Here is a 23010-nt window from a genome sequence, read left to right on the forward strand (position 1 = left end):
AATTAATCCTCACAACAAACTCCTAAGAGGGGTGTGAGTCCCCCATCCCCCAATTTTACAGATGTAGAGAGTGAAGTTTAGAGGCAGCAAGTAAAGAACTTTGTCCAGGTCTCACAGCTGATGAGTGGCTGGTCTTGGATTTAAATCCAGGTCTGCCTGCCTCCAAAACTGGTGACCTCTGCACCTCTGCATATAGGAAGGAACATAATAAGAGGAATAAGGTGGCAGTAAGTATTATAGAGAGGGGGAATTTACAGGCTTTCGTTCATGTTGAAAACCCAGTGCCCATCATAGTGTGCCTAACTACATGGGCCATGGAGCCAAACTGCCAGAGTTCACATTCTGGCCCCATCACTTACTAGGAATAAGGACTTTAGCTGAGTTACTTAACCCTTCCTGTGGCTGTTTTCTCATCTGTCAGTGGGACTCATAGGACTGTTGTAAGAATTAAATGTGCCAACTCATATCAATTGTTTACAAGAGTACCTGGCACATACTAAGGGCTTGACAAGAGAATCGGTAGGCATGAGGAGTAGTGCGGGTGAGAAGTGGAGAGGCTTATGAGAAATTCAAGGTCCAGGCAGCTGGAAACTTGGCGAGAGAGGAACAGGGCCAGGCTCAGAGTGTGAGGGGTGCCAGGCAGGAGCCACGACAGTAGTGAAGCCTGGGAAGGGGCCCGAGGAAGTGAACTGGGAGAAACAGAGCATGCAGGAACCACCAGCTGGAGCTAAGGCAAGGATGAAGCCTGTGGGCATTTGCCCACTGGGAGCTTTGAGAGGGAGTGAGACAAGAGGTGTGTTCACAGGTCAAGGAGCTCTCCTTGAGGACAGGGCCGGGCTCTACCAGGCTCCCTGCTGTAGCCACAGCCCCTAGCAGAGCACCCAGCTCCTAGTGGAAGGTCAAGTGGATTTCAGAAGTGCAGCTGCTGGGAGGAAGCAATTGGGAAGGGGGGGGTTCCTCCTCCGGGTGGGCTTTGGGGGGGCCCAGGCTGTGGGCTAGACAGAATCTACACCCTTCCCCCACACCCAGGGTTACCATGGCAAGGACCCCTCCTTCCCCTCAGGCCCTGTGGTTTCCTCTAGAGCTTCTTTCTTTCGCTTTCTTCTTCTGCTTCCCCCCCTTCTCTTCTCCCCCACTCCCACATCCTAAATCTCTTTCCAGATGCACAGGTCACCAGCGAAGAGCCAGGGACAAGGGAGGCAAGGCACTCTCCCAGGTAAGGTGGGCCATGGCGGGGGCAGGGGCGGGGACGGGAGCTGGGGAGGTGTGAGGGAGAGTCACAGAGGGCAGGGGGAAGAGAGTTCAGGGGTGCATAGCAGAGGCCAGAGGCATTGCAAAGGCACTTTGCAGAGGGAAGTCCTGTGAGGGCAAGGAAAGATACTGGGAGAGAAGGTAACAGTGGGGTTGTGGGGGGAATGGAGGTCAGGGAGTGAACATGGGTCACGGAGGGCGGCACAGCTCACTGGGTGAGGGGCTGCTATAAAACAGAAACACTGTAGCTTCTCTTCTAGGCCCAGAAACCCTCATGAGAACCAAAGAAACCTCAACGGACCCCCTTCCCAGAGAAGGGCAGATATGCACATGTGCATGACCGGACTGGGGATGGGCTCAGAGATGGCTGAACGGCCATTCATGCCTTCCCAGGGGCGCCCAGCGCCCAACATAGAACCCACCTGGAGGCTGCGGGAGGCCTGACCACTTGGGGTGCCCTGCGGGCTCCCCCACTCCGCCCCCCATCCAGGCACATTTCATCCTGTTTTCGGCCCACAGAGGAGCTGGCCCTCCTCGCTCAGCGTCCTCTCCAGGTCAGCCAGTTATTCCGCCTGCCACCTCCTAGAGGGAGCCACATCCCACGAGTTTCCATCACTTTATTTTGCAAAAATAGAAAACTCAGCAATATGCAATACAGCGGGGTGGAGGGGAGATGTAAACAGAGGGGAGGGGACAGCACCCTGACCCCCCAGAGAAAAAGGGGAGCCAGTGGGAATCTTATTTGGCAGCTAAATACAAACTGGGGATTGGAGGAAGGGAGGGGTCATAGGGGCCCTGGGCTCCCCCACCCAAGACCCCTGGAGGAAGGGGTCAATTCCAGGGCGTAAACAAAAGCTAATAAATAAATAGAGGCTTCCTCTGGGTCAGGGTGGGATCAGCTAAGCAGCATCCCCCCTCCCTGGGCCAAGCTGCTCTTGGGGGTCAAGGGTGGAAGGCACTAGGGAGAAAGGGATCGCCCAGCCCCTCTGTAGTGTAGGAGCATCCCTGCCCTATGGCTGAGATGGGGGCAGGAGGAGCCCAAGGCATGTGACAGGGCTGGGGGAGGGACTCATATGGAGGGCACAGGGCAAACCCCACCCCCAAGCAAAGAGGTGTAGATTGGACCTGGCCCTTTCACCCCAGAAATGCAGGGCCCAGCCTGCCCCCACCCTGACTGGCAGGAGGATGGGGCACAAGGGCAGCATGCGCCCAGCAGGTGCATCGCACAGCATTAGGCACCAAGGGTAGGCGCAAGAGGGTGGGCTCAGCCCTCCCCCTTTGACCCCCTTTTGGTCTCTAGTGTTCCTGTTTGCTCCCAGAGGCCCAAGCACCTGGCAGAGGAAGGGACTGTGGAATGACAGGGTCTTCCTCCTGCCCTGGGGAGCCTAGGACCCTGGTATCTGAGGGGCAGTGCTGAGATTTTAGAGTCCAAACCCGGGCTCACCCCTCTGCGCTCTCTCCTGGTGGGAGCAGGGCAGGCCCCCGGGACTGGTGAGGGAGCCAGTTAGAGCAGGAAGGGGATGAACACAGAGGCACCCCTGAAAACTTTGGCAAAAACAAGGAGCTCATTGGAAGGGGTGGGGAGAGGGCAGAGCAGGTCCTCCCCCAGTCACTGGTGGTGTCTGGGAGATGGTCAGTCTGCTGCCTGGAGCCCCAACCCCCACAGTGGGGGAGGTCAGGGGCCCTGGTCAGGCTGGGGACTTTGGCCCCCTTTGTCCTGGCCCCTGTGAACCTCATCCTCACTAGAGGCCTTGGGGTGGGGACCAGGCTGTGAAGAGTCATCCTCAAACATTTCGGGGTTCTCCAGCATCTCTCGGATCAGGGGAGGCATCGGGCCTGGAATCTCCATCTTCAGGGTAATGGCCCTTTCTGCTCCTGCAATGGAGAGGCAAAGAGGTTCAGGAGGACAGAGGCACATGGCCCTTGAGGCCACCTCCCTAATCTTCCTCAGCTGCCCTCTGATTATGGGGACTCACAGCACAGGCCTGTCACCTCTCTGTCCCCAGCTCACCCTCTCCCCACTAAGGTTTCTAGGTGCTGCTCCTCTGCCGGGAAGCTCTACCTGGTCTAATCTGCCAAGCCTGACACCCACTCATCCCACTCTTTCAGGCTGTCTATTCAAAGATTGCTCTGCGCACAACTTCCAGCCCCACTCCCCAGCTACCTCACTTCTAATGTCCAGAGCTGGCCAGTTTTCCTAGGCCTGTTCTTTTTTTTTAGGCAGAGTCTCACCAGGCTACAGTGCAGTGGCATCATCATAGCTCACCGAAACCTCAAACTTCTGGGCTCAAGCAATCTTCCCACCTCAGTCTCCTAGAGTGCTAGAATTACAGGCATGAGCCACCACACCTGGCCATCCTAGGCCTGTTCTTAATACATTTGTGACAACGGCTAATATTTACCAAACACTATGTTCCAGGCATCCTTCTAAACCAGCACCGTCCAGTAGAACTTTCCGCAGTGTCGGAAATATCTGCTCTGTCCAATACAGTAGTCATTAGCCACATGCGGCTATTGAGCACTTGAAATGTGACTACTGCAACTGCAGAACTGAATTTTAATTCATCACAGTTCTAAGTACATTGTTTGTGTGCGCACGCGCACTTAAGAGACAGGTCTTGCCATGTGGCCCAGGCTGGAGTGCAGTGGATATTCACGGGATGCACTAAGCCTGGAACTGTTGGGCTCAAGTGATCCCCCCACCTCAGCCTCCCAAGCAGCTAGGCCTATGGGTGCTCACCACTTTACATTGTATATAAACTCATTTAGTCATCACAATAACCTTATGAGGTAGGTGTAAGTACAGCCCAGTTTACAAACAGGAAAACAAGGTACAATAAATAAAGGAATTTGTCCAACATCTCCCATTTCTAGTATGAGGCGGAGCTGGGATTCCGATGTAGGTTGCCTGGTTCTCAATCACTCTGTCCTTGTCTCTGCCTGTCCACCGGTCTGACCTGGGAGACTGGCAGCTCTGAGAAGACACAGAGGGGACGCTCACTCGGGACTAACCCTTGGTGCTGATGCCCCGGAGGTCGGTGATTTTCATGAGCATCCTCGGGAACATGTAGGGCTGGCTGGGCCGCCGGCGCCGGGCATAGAGCCTCAGGGCTTCCAGCAATGGCTCCTGCAGCTTGTCCACTTTTTCGGGCTCCTCCAGATCCATGCGGTCTATGGGGACAGGCACAGCGGAGTGAGAGGGGAAGGCAGAGATGGAGAGGACACAGTGACAGGTAGCTGATTCCCAACTGGCATTGCCCTATGGGCGTCCAGGTCCCAAACTTTGTCCCATCAGCCACTGCCCTGTTGTTCCTGAGCCCCACCCAGGCTATCTCCCCTGCTCTAAGCCCTGTACCTTCTCCCCTCAGCAAGGGGCTTTCTCTGGTAAATCATTCCTGCCAGATTCCTATCTCAGCACCAGTATCTAGGGTCTCCTCAGCTCCCCCGGCTTTGCCTCTTTTTTGTCCTATTTTCTAGGCTGCTGGGAAGCCTGTACAGCATCTGAGAAGTCTGTGGATGGCGCCAGGTGCAAAAATCCCAAGGGAAGAGACCACCACGTTTCCGAGGGAGTCAGAGATCAGGTGTGGAGTGTTGTGGGAACGGAGAGCAAGCAGACGCCAGGGGGCACCCCCGCACCTCCACAGATGAGGCAGATGGCGCTGAGCAGCCCTGTCTCTGTGTCATCCATCTCCAGTGGCAGGAGCTGCCCAGCAAAGGCAAAGACCAGGTCTGTGAGGGGCCCAAAGCCGGCATTGTGCATCTGGGTCCGGTTCAGGGTCAGCCCGTCGGAGAAGGTCATGGTGTCCTGTTCTGGGGTGTACCTTGTGCAGATCCGCAGCATCTGGAGGCGGGGGTGGGGGAGGGTTAGTGCTGTCTGGGGAGATGCTCCTATGGGTGTGGGGAAAAGAGGGAATGAGTGGAAAGCGAGGAGAAGGTCAGGTCCCCCGTGAGTGCAGCCTGAAGCAGGCATGGGGAGGAAGGCAGAGGAGGAGGATCTGAGGCTTGGGGAGGAGAGGACCTGAGAAGTCAGGAGCCAGGGTATTCAGGGCCTATGATCAGGACACAGGGGCAGGGGCTAAGACAAGAAGAGTTTAGGTAGAGGAGATCTGAGGAGTCCCAGATGGCAGGGTGGGATAAGGAAATCTTTGTATGGACCAAGGAACTGTTGAGGGTCTCATATGAGGGTCAAGCTGTAGCACGACCCACAGGGCCTAACTTACCAAGATGTCCAAGCAGGCAGCCTTGAGCAGAGTGATCTGGTCAGCAATGCTGAGTCCTGTAAAGCCAGGCAACCGCTTGGCAAACTCCACAATCTTGATGATGCACTTGGTAGCCAACTCACTGAACTTGTCCCACAGCCCCAGATCCAGCTGCACCCGGTGGTCTGCACTGGAGTTCTGCAGGAGGAGGGGTGGAAGGTTAGAGTGCAAGCTGCGGCCCACCTCTGGGGGCTGTCTTCTCTCAGCCAATACCCCAAGCTCTCCCCTCCGCATTCTGATGCTCTCTTTGTCCTCATCACCAGACCACAGCCTCCAACACAACCCACACCCATTCCCCCGACAACGTGAAGAGTGCCCTACCCTCTCTGGGGCTCTGCCCATTCCTCACCGTGGTGTATTTGCCCAGCTGGCAGAGCGAGGGGAAGGTCTCCTGATGGGCTTTGCTGACCTTGGTGATGAGCTCTTCTAACTGGGGGCTCAGCTCATAGCTGTCAGGTGACCCTTCTTCCTTCACCTCTTTCTTCTTCTTGTTCCGGTCATTCCGCACAGCTTGAGGGTGGAGGCGCAAGGAGAAGGTCAGGACCCTCAGAGCCTCGCTTTGGACATCTTCTCTTACCCAAATTTAATGTGCTCAGTCCTTAGCACGAATATCTATTCCCTGGTACTCTAATCAATGCCTCAGTTTCCCTATCTCCTACATTAGCTCCTATTCCTAGGCTGACTCTCCCCAGCCCCACCCAGGGCCTGCAACCCCTGCTCTCTCCCCAGGCCATTCGGCTCCATGTCTCCATCCTGCCCTTCCTGTCACCCTGCAGGAGCTGGAGGTTGGGGGGGGGGCAGGATATGCAGGCGGCAGGATATCCACTTATAGCCTTGGCAGCACAATGGGGGGGGATAGGGGAGGGGCCACCCCAGATCCATCTCTGGCTCAGTCCTGGGAGCCAGAGAGGGGAGGGGATTGGCAACTCTACCTCCCCAATTTTCCCATGAAACAGGGGGAATATGAGGCCGTAACCCCTATTCCCCCATTCAGAGGAAGGGTTAAGCTCCCAGAGAGGGGAGAGTGGGAAAGGGTGGGGCCTCCTGCGTGAATGGAGCTAATCAAATAGGAATGGCCTGGGAGGAGGTAGCACCCCAAGGGAGGCTAGGTCTCAGAGGTCAGGAAAGTGGGGGTGGCCAGAAGAGAGAGGGTAGCAGTCACAGGGTAGGACAGGAATGCTCCTGCCCAGGCCAGGGATAGGAACCCACCTTCCTTGGACATGCCCACTTCGAAGCACTTCTGCAGCCGGCAGTATTGGCAGCGATTCCTGGTCACTTTGTTGATGATACAGTTTTTATCTCGGTGACATGTGTACACCATGTTCTTCTGAATGCTGCGGCGGAAGAAGCCCTGGAGTTGGGGGGAAGTGGAGAGTGCCACTGAAACAGGATGCTGGAAGTACCAGCCTCTCACGGGCCTTGCAGGATGCCCCAGGCCTGACCCAATTTCTTAACCATCTGTGTGCAAAGCAGCCCCGTCCTACTCCTAGCATCTGTGTCCCTGGTATGTGATCTTACCCGGTAACTCTGGACCCCCAATCCACCCACCCCCACCATGTACACACCTTGCAGCCTTCACAAGAGCTGACCCCATAGTGGTAGCCAGAGGACTTGTCATTGCACACGAAGCATGGCTTGTAGACCCGAGGAGGCGGAGGGGGCGAGGGCGAGCTGGGCACCATCTCCTCTGAGCTAGTGCTTTGTGTCTCCACCGCTGAGAGGGAAGCAGTGATGTGAGGGTCAGGGGAGAAGGACCCCACAGACCTCCAGGCCTCCTCATCATGCATGCCCCATGAGCACTTCTTCCTCCGGCCTACTGGTGATAACCATCATTCCCACAATGCACTAGTTCCTGCAACCACGTACAGCCCACAGCAAACACTCCCACAATCCCCTCAACAGCCACTATTACTGCAACGTGTTGTGAGTGTGACCCCCCACAATCTGGCCAACTCCTCCACAATAACACCAGCCCTGGCCCTATATGACAGTGTTCAATTCTCCAAATTGCAGACCAAGGCCATCCTGGAAATTAACTTCTCTTGGCCTTAGTTTCCCTAACAATCTAGTGGGTGGGTGGAAGGGTTAAGGCCCTGCACTCTGAACTGTCCAGTCGCTCCCTGTCACTTTTGTAGATCCTTGTCAGGTAGTCTACTTCCCACCATCCTCCTCCCTGTGGGGCAACAGATCTGGGGGTGGGGAGGCAATTACAGGCCACTTATAGCTGGCACCTGTCTGAATGACCTGCTGGGATACTCAATAGTTAGAACAGGACCTCATATCTCAGGCAGTACAGGGCAGATAATCCTCAGGCTTTTCGCTCTCACACCAAACCCCAAATAACCACCAAAGTCCTTTTCCCCAGAAACCAGTGAGATGTGGAGCAAATGGGGCACAGCTATGGGGACAGTAAACCAGAGGACATGCAGGGGCCTTATCTCACACCTGAAGAACTGAGGCCACGACAGGGGAAGTGACCAGCTCAGTGCCGCACTGCCAGCGGATGGTGGGGCCAAGGCTCTCAGGTCCTCAGATTAGATCTAAGTGGCCATGAGTCAGAGAAGCTGGGGAAGGGGAGACTGGGGTATTTGCTCGGATTCTCAGGGCTAGAAGCTGTTGGGAGTGTAGCAAACCAAGAAGTCAGGTGACAGTGGGTAAACAGGGCTCATGGGGGAGGGGACTTATCTCTGGACCCTCTCTGAGCCTATGTCTTCACTCCTAAACTGCCTCCAAAGAAAATATCCAATTGCAGCTCAAAAGGGGTCTCAGCCCACAGAATTTGGGGAGGATACCCTCGTTCAGGAAGCTGCTGAGTATATCTGTGTGTGTGTGTGACAGGGAGAGTATGTGTGTGTGTCTCATCTGCAGAGGCTAAGAAAATCTGTAAATTGTTCAACCTGTAGGACCTGTTGCCCACACCTAGAGGGCCCAAGTTAACACAAGAAATCCCTAAGAACCTCCCTAAGGAGTGTTCCATGTGCCCACCTCATGAGCACCTCCTTCCTTCTAACCCTCTGCAGCCCACCTGGTCAGAAGGCTGCCCCAGTGCAGCCGGAGAGGGAAGGAATGCCCAGGATGCCAGGGTTCCGGGCTAGCTCCACCCACCCCACAGGAGGGAAGCCCTTCCCACCCCCAACACACACACACACACACACACACACACACACACACACACAATTAGCATAAGAATCCTGCTGGAGTGAGATTCCTCAATGAAAAAGGAGAGGAGGGTAAGAAAGAAGGTTGCCAGGAGTCTATTCAAGACTTGGGAGAAGTTTCAGGAGGGGCTGGTGCTGAGAGATGTGGGGAGGGCTGGAATGCCTTTCTAGGCCTCTCATCTTCAGGCCCACCACAGTGTCCTCCGAGGGCAAGTGTTCTGCCTAAGGTCTATGCATGGGGTGGTGCTCACTCTGGCGCTGACGCCCTCCCTGCCCACAGAGCACTGCCTCATTTCCTCTTTTGCGCAAGGACCTGGGCGCGGTCAGGCTGGCATCGGGCAGTGCCAGCCAATTATAAGACTGGGGGCTGTGGGGAGACAGGCCCAGGGGCAGCTTTTCCCATCTATGTGGTACTGTCACACCCCCGCCCCCTGAACCCTAAAGTGCATCCCAGTGGCTCTGAGGTCAATCTTCATTCTGGTGGAGGGCCTCCCCCCCACCCGGAAAGCTAACTGGGTCTGCTCCAATCAGATCCTCTCCTCAGCCCAGAGCTGAGACCCCACCATCAGGATGCTACTCTTGGGCTAGGCAGGGGCCCCTGCTGGGGAGGAGGGGGGTGGGCTCTAGGTTTTTCTCCTTTTAAAGCCCAAATTGCTGAAATTGAGGAAATTCCTGGCCAGGCTGAGCGGAGCTTCAAACAAACTCTTTATAACCGGCTGTAAATGCTCCCAGCTGCGAGGCCCAAAGCTGAGCAGCCTAGACTCACAATCTAGCACACACCTCCTTGGAGACACACACACTCTCTACAGGTCAACAACACACAGGGCAGCAAAGCAGGCATACTAACAATGTGCTCCTGTAACCCCGACCGGATTCTGGCACAGGGGAACACACTGATGAGATAAAGACACGCTCCAGCCACACTGTGGAGGTAGATCTACAAGTCACCAAGGCACACAAGACACACAACACTTGGCTACACATTTACAAACGAACTGCTCTACCACCAGACAAACACCCCAGCCTGCCAGCACAGCACTAGGACAGCAAATCCTCCAAACAGGCACAAACACACTATCCAGCCCTCCTCTCAAAGCGACTTTCCCTCTGAAAGTGTGTGGGGGCAGGCCTGAAGCTGATTTTGTGTGCCCACCAGGACCCTAGAGGCCAAAACTACTGGTCCAAATTAAAATGCAAAAACACATAGCCAGTCAAGTCCAAGGGGCTTCCATGGACCTGAAAAAGGTCAGAGTCCCTGCTGAGTTCCCCAAAACCCTTTCTGGAAGATTCTCTCCACCTCAGCACCCCCCCCCCCCCGCAACATACCCCAATTCCCCATCCCATGGGGCAATGACAGGAAAGTTAAGAATTCACAGGGATTTGGTGCAAAGTAATAGTTCCATGCTTTTTCTGCCATTGAAATGGCACACTTTTAATTCTTGCCCCACCCCACCCCAAAGTATGGTCTCCTGTCTGCCATCTCCCTCTTCCAGTCACCCAGTTGTTAAATCTGAGCAGCCTTGTCCTGGAACCAAAATACAAAAAAAAAAAAAAAAAAAAAGAAAGAAAGAAAGAAAGAAAAAGAAAGAAAGAAAGAAAAGAAAATCCGAACTTGTAAACAGCGCTGCCGAGTGCCAAGGAGCGAGGCGCGTTGGCGGGGGCTCTGTGACCCGGCGTGCGCACTCCCCCAGCGCCCGCCGCCCCGCCCGCTGCCCGCCCCTTCCGAGCGTGCCCCCAGCCCCTCGTCCCCTGCCGGCCGCACCCGGGCTGCGAGTGCATCCCAGCCCCGGGTAGATTTGGGGGGTGTTCCAGGCTCCCCTCCCGGCCCCTACCCACACCCCACCCCCACCAGGCACTGCGGCCCAGGCTTCAAAGCCGCCTCTCATCTGGACTTCATTTTTACTGCCTCTCAGTCCCCAGCTTTTTATTACTGCTCTGGAAAGGGGTTCCAGGGCCCCAGGCCTGGCATCTCCCATTTCACAGAGGGGGAAGATACACGTTTGGGGACCCAGTAGTTGTACTCCCCCTGCCGCTGTCACCTCTGGGCCACCCCCCACCACACACAAACTTTGCTTTAAACTTTTCGCTTCCTGCTGAAGTTCTGTGTTGGAGCCATAGGAAAAAGTCATCTCTCTTCATAAAGCAGTATACTCCTTTCCAAACGTGTCTTTTTAAAATTGGGGGCTGGGGGCAGAGCCCAGCGTTCTCCCTCTTGAATGCACAACCCCTTCGACTCCGGACAGGAACACACAGGACGCACTCTGGTACACAGCACTTTCCAAAACCGCCCCCGCAGCCACGCAGGGGCACACGCCCTCTCGGCCTCACGCCACCAACATCCCCACACAAGCCATGTGGACCTGCCAACGCTGTCGGAGGGCGACAGTGGTGGGGAGACCCCTACTCTCACACCCATACCACCTAGGCAAAGCGCCGCACACTCCAGGGATTCACAGACTCTGCAAATAATATTTTTTACACTCCCAACTTTCCACATGGATTTAACAAACGCCACCCACGGTCCTGGGTGCCATATCCCTCCGGGGACAGGGACTTGAGGGCACGAACTACCAACACACCTCGGTCTCTCGCTATCCCCAGGAACTCTGGAGTGGCATCAACTACAGGTCTTAGCTAAACACCCACCATAAAAACCACACACTCCAAACATTACTGCACACACGCAAAGGAGACGCTGAGGCCCCCACATTTAAAGGGCCAGTACCTCACATAGAAAGGGCCAGAATCTCCGCTTGCACCCCAGTCTCTCCCTTTACACATGGAAAGAGTAAGCCCAGCCTCTCTTGCACCCCACACCCCATCCCCGGGCTCGGGTACCTACATTGCAGACTGGCGGATTGTGGCCAAGCAAAAGATTCAAGTCCGGCGAAACAGGAGCTGCCGGTGGCTCTACGCAGCAAGCCGGCCCCGGGCCCGGCCGCTCCGTACAGCCGTCGCGGACCCGGGGCAAACGTTTCCATGCAGTCGTACATCGCGACCCGGCTTGGAGGGAAGCTGGGTGCTAGGAACACCAAGGACCCGCAGCCGATTCCCCCTCCTCCCCCGGCGGCACCCTGCTCCTGCAGGGGGGGAGGGGGAGAGCTAGCATAGGGCGCAGGGCTGCATGCGGGGTAAGGGGTGGGCGGGGAAGAGGGGGATCCCCAGCAGGGGAAAGGGATTGGGCGGGGCGCGAAGCCGGGGCTGCCGCTTCAGCCTGGGTCCAGCTCACTCTGGGCGCCTCGGCAGCTAGCACTGGGGAGACCTTTTGTAAAAGAGAAGCCCGGAGGGGTGGGGGGTGGGGCTTGGAGAGAGAAGGGGGCCGGGCACCAAGATGAGCAGAGCTGAGAGTGGAGCGCACACACACATACGTACACTCGCTCCGCGGCGCGCGCGCTTGCTTAGACACACACCGGTGCGTGCATTTATCTTGGCAGGCACCAAGCATTTGCAAATATACAATAGTGCACATGCATGTCTGCATGCACATAAAATCATAGGTGCACACGTTTGTGCAACACACCTAGCTCGGGAGAATGCTTGCAAGCATACTTCCCACAGCTCAAAGGCTCTGCACGTATTTGCACTTAGGCGCGTGCCCAGGTCGGGGTTGGGGGAAGGAGTGGAGGAACCAAGCACAAGCATTTCATTCCATAGAGTTTTTCCCCTCCCCCCAACCCTCCTTTTTTCACACAAGTCAATACAGGGGTGTTAAGGATGACTGGGGAGAAGGGAACGTGGAGGTCCCTTGCGTGCGGCAGCTGTCCCAGAGCCCAGGACCTGCACCACCTCCACCCCTCTCATTCCCAGGCCTGGCTCCTCCCTCTCCCTCCGCGCGCGCGCTTCAGGGCCTAACAGTACATTCCTGCGGCTCGGCGCGCGCTGCCTCCTCCTTCCTTCCCGTTCTCCCCACCCCCGGTCCGAGGGCCGGAGCGCGCTCCCGCCGTGAACTCTCCGGGAACCCCCCTCGGGGCGGGTGGCCGGGCGCGCTCACCTCCTCCTGACCCGGCCCCGCCCCACCCCGCCCAGGCGGTCTCCAGCGCCGCCGCGGAGTCCCCCCGCCCCCTCCAGCGCTAGCGAGAGTCTACCCCTCCTAGCCCTAGCTGTCCTCCCTCCGCGGCGTCCTGGGCCGCCTCCCTCCAAGTCCCCGAAGCCCCATCCCGCAACTGACACTCCCTAAGCGCCTCAACTGTCTCTCTCAATGCCCCTTCCTCGAACCTAACTTCACTTTTAGAGCACAAAACTAGCCCCCAAACTGTCCCTACTGTGCCAATTGTGCCTCAGATGAAACTGCCCTCCTGAGTGCCAACTCCCCTCCCCCAGCGTTTCTACGGTGCCAACTGCCCCAAAGTGCCCAGCGCCCCGCTCGGCAATAACTGCCCTTCTTCCCCTTCAGTGCCACACTGAGTGTCCCTCCAAGGGCCACCACACTGCTCGCTCGGTTGTCCCTTCCGGCACTGAGCGCCCTCGCCCGGCGGAGAAGCGGGTAAGGGGGGCGGGGGTTTGGCCACGTCAGAAGTTTGCCCTTGCCCGGCCGGGCCGAATCGGGGACCCTGGCCCCGGGACAGCGCCAGCGGCGGCGACTCCCGGAAACCGCCCCCTCCCCCGCGCCCCGCCCGCCGGCCGCCCGGCCGCCTGGCGGGCCGGCCCAGCCGGCTCTGTCAGCGCCGCTCACACGGGGAGCGCCGGGGGAGCGGGAGCGGCGCCCGGCCCGGCCCCTTCCCCCGCCTGGCGGCTGTGGCTGGGCCAGGGCGGGGCGCGCTTTTCTAAGAATCTGTTGTACCGGGTGGGGGGCGCACTGGGGTGCTGCAGGAGTGGGGCGCCTGTTGGAAGAATACAGCAGGAAGGGGTGCCACAGTAGGCGAGGGAAGGCGGGCGCGGGGGAGGGGCCAGGGTGGCTGCTAGGGACGGGGGTGGGGGTGAAGGCTGGGAAGTAGAGCCTGACTTGTGGATAGGGGGGACTCGGAGTGGCAGGGCTGACTAGGGGGCTTGAAGCAGGGAAAGAGAGGGAATGTAGTGCTCTTTCCAACTCAGTGTGAGCTCCTCCCTTGTGACCCAAACCCAAGTACCCCATTTCTGAATCTAGCTACCCCAAAAAAAGATAAAAGAAAAAAAACGGGGATAGGTTTCTGAATCCGAATCTGACCAGCGGCCATAAAAAAATCAATTAAGTGCAAAATGGGGAGTACCCCAAAAACAAGGGGGAAGGAGCCTTGATTAGTCAACTTCAGGCGGTCAGGCCCCCTCCTTCCCCCTCCGAAATCCGAAAGGTCCCAATTAAGTCAAGCCTGCCTGGTTGGTAATTAGAACCAGAAGTGGCCAGGCCAAAGGGAGGGGGGCTGGGAGGAGGGCACAGGAGGAGTAGGGGGAGGGCTCCAGGAAGCCATGAGTCCTCACTAGCCCCCCTTTCTCTTCACCAGATACACCCCACTCCTGATCACCCCATCTGTATCTGCTTCCCAGGCATTGAAGGGAGAGGGGCCTTAGGACCAGGCATTAGGGCGTTAGGTCCACCCTTCCCATCAACCCCAACCCCCCATTCTAGACAGTGCAGCCTTGGGGAGAAGGTAAGAGGTTGGGGGATCTAGTGCCCCCTCTTTTCCCCAAAGTACCCCCAGCCCTTATTGCAGCAATTAGACCCATTAGCCTTCTAGCATTTCATGGGAACCAGATGTTCTCCGCCAGCCTGGTGGGACTATAAGGGGGGCTGCTGCCTGACTCACCCCCTTCCCTCTGAGCCCCACCACCAGGGCACACCTCCTCCCAGCTAGAGCCCCACAAAGGCATGTCCCAGAAGCAAAGAGGAGTGTACTCCTCCCCCACTACCAAGGCCATAGCACTGGGATTCTTGCATGGTCACCCCTCAGAGCCCCTACCACCCTGGCAAGGATGAGTTTGGCCAGAACAAGCAGGAGTGGGGAGGACAGCTAACTCCTTATGCACGCCTCCTTTTCCCTCCTCCTGCCACCTTCTGGATGGGGCTTGAGGATAACTGGCTCTGATTTCCTCATGCTAAATTCTCCCTTTTTTCCAAAACCCTCCCTCAAAAAACTGAAAAGAGGGCATTTCAAAGTAAAGCAGGCCCTGCCCAGAAGGGTAAGTCGGGACTTAGGAGTCCCACCTGAAGAGCAAAGGGAGGGGCTCTCTGGAGGAGGGGGCAGCAGAAAAGCGGGAGAATGGGGAGGTGTGAATGCAGGACGGGGCCCAAGGCAGGACGTGAGGAGTGAGGAGCGCTGGGCAGGATGGGGGCTGGGACCGGGTAGGGGGCCAGGAGGGGGGGTGCAGCCTGGGCCCCAGCGGCGGCGGCTTGCCCGGCTCCCCCCACCGAAGAGGTTTCCTGTTGCAATCAAAGCCCCGTTTGTGTCGGCCTGGAGCTGGAGCTGGAGCCGAGGAGGAGAGACCGGGGAGGGGAGGGGAAAGGAGGCAGCGACTGGGGCTTTTTCCTGGAGCTGCCGTCTGTCCGCTCACCACCCTCACTGCCTGCTTGTTCTTGCCTGTGTCTGTGCCTTTCGGCCTTCATAGCTGTCCCTCATCTTGTTCAGTTCTGTGAGTCTCTCCTTTTCAGTTTCTTTTAAGTATTAGTAGGACTCTTTTTCTCCCTGTGCCAGCCTGCCCTCAGTTTCTCCATGTGACTTAGTGTGGTGAAGTCTGGACTCCTTGTCCTAGGGACAATGGCCCCATGGCCTGGGCAGTGTCACCAGGTTCAGAGGTCACCTGGTCCTCAGGGCCACAGCCCTCTCCTCAGGAGGGGGAAGAGGACAAGGCTTCCCTTCCCACTCTTCACACTGTGTTCCCTGAATGAAGCAAATATACAGCACACTGGCATTCACAAACATAGAGCTACACAGGGACACAGACACAGGGGTTTCGTGCACATGCATGAACATACACACACACACCGCTCTGCTTCCCACGTGCACAGGCCTGTGCTTGCCTGGGCAGCACACGCTCCCCTCATGTCTCCCCTCCTCTACGCAGTTCTGAGACGCCCGCCTCACCCCTTCAGGCCCCTGAAGGGCCCCAAGAGGTGGTGCAAGACTTCCCTTCTCTACAAAGATGTCCCCAAGTTGCCAAGGACCCAGCAATATGCTCCAAAAGCCAGCCTCAGGGAGAAATGCCAGAGTCCTTCACAGACCACCTTCTGTCTCTTACTCTGTGTGAGAGAGGGGCTCTGTAGACTAAGAGAGGGAGGGTGATCAGAGAGGCACAGACTCAGAGTGGGTATGGCTTTGGCATCAACTCTAGGCCTCTAATCTCTCTCCATGGTATGGTCTCAGCCAAAAAGGGACATCAGGTCAGAGACATGAGAGAGGGCACTGTCTCACCCTTGGGCCACTCTCCCACTCTGGGAACTTTCCCAGACTCCAGGATCCTTTCCTCCCGCTCTGCCTCCCTCTGAACTCCCATTAGGTGCTGCGTGCCCCACCTCCACTTCAGCTGTGTACGGACCCACCTCCAAGCCTTCCCCTCCCCTCCCTCTCCTGCCACCTCCCTGCCCAGACCTGTCCCTCAGTGCTAGCCTGGCCACACCCTCCCCAGCTACCTGCCCTGGTTCTGCCTCCTTCCTTGGATTTCTCCTTTCAGCCCCCTTCCTTCAGCACAGCCCTTGGGAATGGATCCCAGCCTGACCACTTCCCCTACCTTGACCTCACTTTGAACCCTGACCTTGATCTCAACGTGTCCAGGGCACAGGGGCAAAAGTAGAACTTCCCTGGGGACTGGCTTCTAGCTCTCAGCATTCTCCCCACTGCCACTCTCTTTTTCCTCTCCCTGGTTACTCCAGCTCCTTTAGTTGCCTCTCCCAGAACCTGAGAAAATCAAGTCCCAAGAGATTAAGTCTTATGGTTCTCTGCAAGAAATACATTTATGTGGGGAGGGTGGTTCCTTCCCACTTCTCCAGGCCCCTAGGACAGATTCATGGGGTGAAAATGAGGTAGGGGGAAGCCCAGCTGAAGGTTCCAAAAAGGGGGCTTTGTGCTCTCTTGTTCACCTGCATGCCACTCAAATAACCCCTGTTGGGCTATAGACATGCCACCAGCAGGCCTCACCAAACACCAGACACACCGTCAACAGCCCTATTAAATACCTCCTCACTCCTCACACTGAGTCTTTGTTGTACACACTGGAATTCTGCATATGAGCAGAGTCTCAGGGAGATGCTGTGCACACACACACAACTGCATAGGGTCTGGACACACACACACACTCCTTCTCCAGATGAGCACACTCTTTCCAGTGGCGCTGCCAGCCCAGTCTACTCACCCCTTTCACATAACACACAACCCTCCGAGTGCCCCCTCCTGGAGGCAGGGGCTCTTCCCTTCTACCTCTGTCTCTGAGCTGGTGGTGCTAGAAATGATGTGTCTTTACCTTTTGTCGTTTCCTCTCCATCTCTGTCTCTGTCTCTGTCTGAGATTGCTTCTCTCCCTCTCCCTCCCTCCTTCCCTCTCTCACATGCTAACCCTTTCTCACATGCTGGGCCCAGTAGCACAGCCCTCCAGCTCATGGTCACCCCCACCTGTAATGGCCTGGCCAGGAGGGACAACTACCAAGTGGGAGGAGAGGGGTCCCAGAGGGAGGAGGAGAGACCCAAGTCTTGCCTGCTGTCAGCATTCAAAGGCTTAACCCAAGGAAGGCAAGCCTGGGGGACAAGTAGGGATCTGCGCAGCATGTGGGCACCATGCCAGACCTGGAGGCAGGGAAGGAGTACAGAACCCACATGGCTGGAAGAGAGGATGCTTCTGGAACACCCCCTGCACCTCTCCAGATTACTTATGGTACAAGAGCCACCTTCTTTGTGGCTGTTCCCATTGTTTCCAGAACCAAGGAGAGTCTCCTGACCCCACACATCCTTGGGCACCTGGCACTATATTTCTTTCCTCTTTTTGTACCCTCCACATAATTCAGAACAATTTCACCTCTTGATCACAGAGCCAGCTGACCGGCCTCCCAGACTCCTGCTTCCCAGCCTGGCTCCCCATCTCCCAGCTGCATGCAGGCAGCAGCCTTAGACTGCACCAGACCCACCCTTGGCTGCCCACACAAAGGTGCTCCTCTCTGTTAGTTGACTGGCTCAGGAGGCAGTTTTAGACCCTCCAATTTTAGGCCCGCTACCTACTTATACTATTTGAGCAAGAAAAGTCTCATTTGTACACTTCCATTTAGTCTACATCCAAACCCCCTCCTCACCACCACTCCCACTCTCCATTACTCACCACTACTCCATTAGACCAAACCCACATCCCCTGCCTGCCTTCCTAACTGGGATGCCAATTTTCTACATCATCCACCCTCCAAATGCCCTCCTGTTTCGATTTGCCCTCATCCCCCAAGATCCCTGAGACTCACACAAAGAGGCCATCTCCTTGGGGAGGTCAGGCTGGCCCAGGCCCCGGAAGCTAGGGCTCAGCATCTCAAAAGGTGGAGACCCTCTGAGTGCCCCTGGGAAGGCAAAGGGGAAGCCTGCCCCTGGGTAGCCAGATCCAGGCCCCAAGGCACCAGCTGCAAAGAGTCGCTCCTTATTGGTGGCCATGGCAGCTGCGGTGTGGGAGTCCCCGGAGGTCTGCACTGGGCGGGGGAGGTCTTCAGCCACAGCCCCCGCCCATGCCCACTGTCCCGGCCTGGGAGGCTCCGTGCCCACCCTGCCTGGCCTGCCCACTGGGTCTCCAAGAATCCTAGGGAGAAAGAGAGGGAAAGGAAAGGTGAGAGCATGATCATTCTGAGGTTTCAAGCCCCATGACCCTCTCCCAGTCGGGGTCTTTTCTCTGTGCTGCTGGGGTTTACACTGCCCTGGCTCGGACCGTGCAGTGTGGTAGAAGAGGCAGGGCAGGGGGTATGCAGGCTCTGAGACACTCTCTAGATTAGCTCCAGGGAAGAGTAAACTGAGGTCCCAAGGTGCAGGACAGTCTGAGGACTTCTGGGGAGAGAACTCCTAGACTGAGAAGTGATCATGAAGCCCAGCTGGGCTAGACATTTGGCTCCACCCCGACATCAATCCTGTGAAGTAGGAATTATTAATATGATTCCCGTTTCATAATGAGGAAAATGAGGTTAAGGACTAGCTTAAGGTCACATGGTTAAAAGCAGTGGAGCCAAGATTCAAACTCTTTACCACCCTGGAGAAATCGAACACGCCTCTGTTATGACTCTGGGGCCCTACGCCTCTCTGGAAAGGAGTACAGTGCCATGGTGAGGAGCACGGACTCGAGCCAGACTACGTGAATTGACATGCTCTCCACTTGCTGGCTCTGGGACTTCGGGCATGGTACTTAATCTCTCTGTGCCTCAGTCTCCTCATATGTCATTTGGGAATAATAATAGGGCCACTTATCATAGGTAAAGTATTAAGGATAATGTAGGGCACCTACTAAACGCTATGTAAATGTCTCATATTATTTCTCTTTATACCTTCTTTTCCTCCATACCTATCTTTTAATTAGCATTTCCTTCTGTCTTCCTCAATACTCCTTCTTCCAGTTTCCCCTCCCAAGTCTTTCTCTGTCTCCAATTATCCTCTCTCCCTAACTCCTCTTGCACCTTCAAATCCACAGGTGCCGATGGAACCCCTCCCCACGCACCCAGTATGATGCCAGGGAGCTCCTCTCCTTGTCCTCAGCTTACTTTGCTTCTCCGCCTTCTTTTCTTTCTCATCTCTGGGCTCCCTGCTTTTGGGAAGCTCTCCCTGCATCCTCTCCTCCCCAAATGTAGCCTTGCCTCTGAGATTTTTAACCTGGGCCCAGGGGAGGGCAAGGGGAAGGAGGCCGAGAGAAGAAATGGGAATCCTAGGATTAGGCAGGCAGGTGGTTCCTTTCCTGATCCTCTGACAAGGGAAAGGTTGGCTTTCCCAGGAGCCCCAGAATTACCCACCTCCCTAGGGAGTTAGTCGGCTAGGGAGGGAGAGTCACCCCAGCCTGGGCACCTCCACCAGCCAGAACCACAACAGCCTGATATGAAGAAGGGCAGAAAAGGACCAAGACAGTAAAACCCAGACAGACTACAGGGTGCAGGGTGGGCGGGCCCAGAGGTAGGTGAGGGGTATTTCTACATCTCTTTCCATCAGTATTTGCTTCTAGGATAAATAGCTCTCAATCTTTGTACCTCTGCTATTTTTTTTTTTTTTTTTCCTATCTCTCATCTACCTTGGCCTTCAAGCCCCTGAGGGTAAGTAGTCATGTAGGTATAGGAACTCAGACTCCAACACCACCACTCCACACTTAGCCCTGATGCATGAAGCTGCCCCTCACCAAGCACCACGCATACCCCTAGCACCCTCAAACTCTTTAGCCCCATGTCTCCCAGGCCCTGAAAGTCTGAGCTCCAAGCCCTCAGGGTCCCTCTCCTTTTCCTTCCCCTATTCCCTGAAGTCCTCAACTCCAGTTAGGCCCAGGTGGAGCCAGGAGTCCAGGGGCCCCTGAGGCCCCTGGGCCACAGCTCAACTGGCCAGGCCACATTCCAGGTGGATTAACCCCTCCAATGCCAAGGGTGAGAAGCTACTAGAGGTCACCCCAACCCCCATGTTCCCCAGACTTGGCTTAGACTGGGAACAGGGCCTAAGGAACAGGGCTTTGGCCCTCCTTATCCATGCTTCTCACCTACAAATGGGAAACTGAAACCCGTGAGCAGGGCAGGAGGACTTGGGGGGGTCCCACAAAGAGATGCTCAACTCCTGGTCCTTACCAAGGAATGAGGCTGGAAATGAGCCAAGGACAACCCCACTCTCCCTGGCCTTCCTCCTGTTTTGCCCTAGAGAAGGGGATTGGGAGTTGAGTAAAGAGAGGAAAGGGGCAGAGATTCCTCCCATTTCTGAGCTCTGGTCCTCTGTCTTGGCTGGGAAGAGAAGGGGAGGGTCTTAAATCCAGGGTAGAGGAATGGACCAAGGATTTGAAGGCAGTGCAGAGTAAAAGGAAACCCTAAACTAGGGCCCCAGATGCCTTGGTTCTTTGGGGGACCAGTGGAGGGGAGAGAACACTTTTCTCCTCCCAAGATGCCACCTCAGATGGTGGGGGGGGGGATGACTGAGGGGAAGGGGGCTCTTACAAAGCTGCTTCTCTTAGAGCTGAGGTGGAGTTGAGGGGAGGGCATGGATGAAGGGGGCTGCCGGATGGAGGGGGGGTGAGTCTCCCTGCTGCCCTGCCCACTCCACAGCCTGGAACAAAGCTGCTCTTGTCGGCTGCTCTCCACCCGCTGCCCCCCTCCCCTCTGTATAAACACGACCACCTTTTTCCATGACCCCATCTCCAGCCTGGGCAGAGAACCCAGGCATCCTCTGCTCTAGCCTGGGCCCCCAGCCGGCTTGCTCCCCAGGAGGCAGCAGTGGGCCAGGTTTCCCTGGCTGCATGCCAGCCTTGGGGGAGTCCAGACCCTTGAGTCTCCACCTCTCATCCCCAGGTGCCCTCCCTCCACCCCGCTAGCCCCAGGGAGGGGCAGTGCCCAGGAGGCAGGCAGGCAATGCCAGTGGAATGTGTGTGGGCATCGGAGGGCACGGGCAGGGTGGGGCAGGGGGGGAACTGGAGGTGCCAGTTAGGTGGCTTTCTGAGCCAGGGTGGGGGTGTGCCTGGGGGGGGCGTGCCCTGTGCTGCCTACCAGGCTCTAAGCCACAGAGTGTGTGTGGTGTGTGTGTGTGTGTGTGTCTATTTGGGATACCCAAGCCCCAGGCACCCTGTACATACTGCCCCCTCCCCTGTCTTCTCTCTACTTGCCTCAAGGATAGGGGACACTGGCTGTGGTCCTCAACCCCACCTCAGCATCTGAAAAGTGACCTTAAGGACAGGAGCCTCAGACTTGTGGATTGGGATGCCAACTGCCCAGGACATGAGAGTTAGAGAAGGACAGTCATCTCAGCTACTTATCTTGCCCTATAGAACCCTACTCAGGCTCCCCTGTTCCTACCACCACCACCAACCATGCGTATTCTTACCCTCTGGCAACCTGCTGAGAGACTCCCTCCTAGTACTGGGTCAGATTGAGGGGACTGGGCTGTAACTGCTAAAGACAGAGAAGCAATGGGACTCTGGGAGTAGAATCCTGGGTCCCTGTCCCAGTCTTCCTGCTCTTCCTTCATTCCATTTGGGATCCCCTCAAGAATACTTCAGAGGAGCCCCCCACTTTGACTGGAGGGAGCCAAGACTCACACACCTGTGGCTGGGGACATGTCAGAGGGAATCCTGAACGGGCATGCCAGTTCAAGGAAACTTCACAGATCCCTCTCCTGTCCACTTGTCCCTCCAAACTCCTAGACCCAGAAGGCCAGGATCACTTGCCTGTAGACCCTTTCCTGGCCCTTCTGATGTCCAAGCTCTGCCATTCCACTGGGGAAGGAGGAACTTGGATCAGCCTGGAACATAGAATCCACCCCTCGGAGCCCCAGGGGGGTAGAGAAGGGGGCAGTTAGGTTGTCTCTCCCCACAGGAGGGAACCCTCTCTTCCCTCACATTCTCAGCACAAAAGTAGAAGGATAAATGCCCCCTGGCTGAAGACTCTTCCACATATGCTCTCCCCTACTAGTCACCAAAATGAAAGGCAGATAATCCAGCCCATTCCCATTCCCTTCCCACATGAGGGTTGACCCCAATCGGGGCAGGAATCCCCACTCAAGCCCAGCGGACAGCCTGACCAGCCTCGGGAGGGAGGGAATAAAACTGGTGTCGCTCCTCAGTGCCCCCTCCCCCAGCCCACCTCACCGGAGGACCCAGGCGTCCGCGGGCGGGCGAGCCAGTTTCCCCGCCTGACTCACCTGGAGTGGGAGGGAGGGGGAAGGGAGGCCGCGGAGCCCCGAGGTCCCGGCGTCGGGCGGTCTCCGGGATGGAGCGTCGCAGTGTCAGGGGCTCCCGGTAATGGGGGGCTCCGGGGGGGGCACGGCTCTAGGCTGGGACTGTCCCGGGGCCTCTCGGAGCCCGCCCGCCCACGTGACCGCCCCAAAATATCCGACACATTTTCTCCCAAACCGCACACTGACTCTGCAGGCGGGGACACGGAAAATATTTTCTTTCTTTTTCTCCCTCTCCACCCCCCCACCTCCCTCCCTGCCCGGCTCCCTCCTCCCCCTCCCGCCCTCGCTCCTCCCTCCCCTGCCGCCTGCCCCTGCCCGGCTCCCTCCTCGGTGCCCTGGGGCTGGAGGGATGGGGGGCGGGAGGGGGCGGGGCGGCCCGGGACGCCTGGGTTTCTGCCCCTCCCATTTGCTGGGCTTCCGTGGCTCCATCCCATGGGAGGCCGGCAAGGCTGGCAGAGGAGGTCACTGTCCTGGCCCCGTGATGCTGGCACTTTTCCCCTTCCTGCCATTTGGGGGGACTGGCTGAGTTGTCTCTGGCCAGGCTGTGGTTCTTGGAGGCCAGTCTCTGGTGCCTCCC

General features: G+C 56.8%; 1 protein-coding gene across 4 annotated transcripts; it reads right to left on the reverse strand.

Annotated features, from left to right (window-relative positions):
* Positions 1-1854: 1854 nt before the first annotated feature.
* On the reverse strand, positions 1855-22637 carry RARG (retinoic acid receptor gamma). Of its 4 annotated transcripts, XM_069491767.1 has the most exons (10): positions 22398-22637; positions 21582-21649; positions 18014-18339; positions 7076-7224; positions 6720-6861; positions 5860-6020; positions 5472-5648; positions 4888-5092; positions 4264-4422; positions 1855-3126 (listed from the first exon to the last, which is right to left on the reverse strand). In XM_069491767.1, the coding sequence occupies exons 3-10, from the start codon at positions 18195-18197 to the stop codon at positions 2927-2929; spliced, it is 1377 nt and encodes a 458-aa protein (XP_069347868.1). In that variant the 5' UTR covers positions 18198-18339; positions 21582-21649; positions 22398-22637; the 3' UTR covers positions 1855-2926. The 4 variants fall into 4 exon arrangements, with proteins under 4 accessions (XP_069347868.1, XP_069347870.1, XP_069347871.1 ...); XM_069491769.1 differs by lacking the exon at positions 18014-18339; XM_069491770.1 differs by lacking the exons at positions 7076-7224; positions 18014-18339.
* Between the last annotated feature and the right edge of the window lie 373 nt (positions 22638-23010).

This window comes from Eulemur rufifrons, chromosome 16, assembly GCF_041146395.1.
Source record: "Eulemur rufifrons isolate Redbay chromosome 16, OSU_ERuf_1, whole genome shotgun sequence".
Classification (NCBI taxonomy): domain Eukaryota; kingdom Metazoa; phylum Chordata; class Mammalia; order Primates; family Lemuridae; genus Eulemur; species Eulemur rufifrons.

Coding starts and splice junctions, on each gene's coding strand:
- RARG (XM_069491767.1), bottom strand. CDS start 18,197: ATGGCCACCAATAAGGAGCGACTCTTTGCAGCTGGTGCCTTGGGGCCT. Junction 4,423..4,887: donor CATCTGCCTCATCTGTGGAG/GTGCGGGGGTGC, acceptor CTGTCCCCATAG/ACCGCATGGATCTGGAGGAG. Junction 3,127..4,263: donor CCGGGGCATCAGCACCAAGG/GTTAGTCCCGAG, acceptor TCTCCATTGCAG/GAGCAGAAAGGGCCATTACC.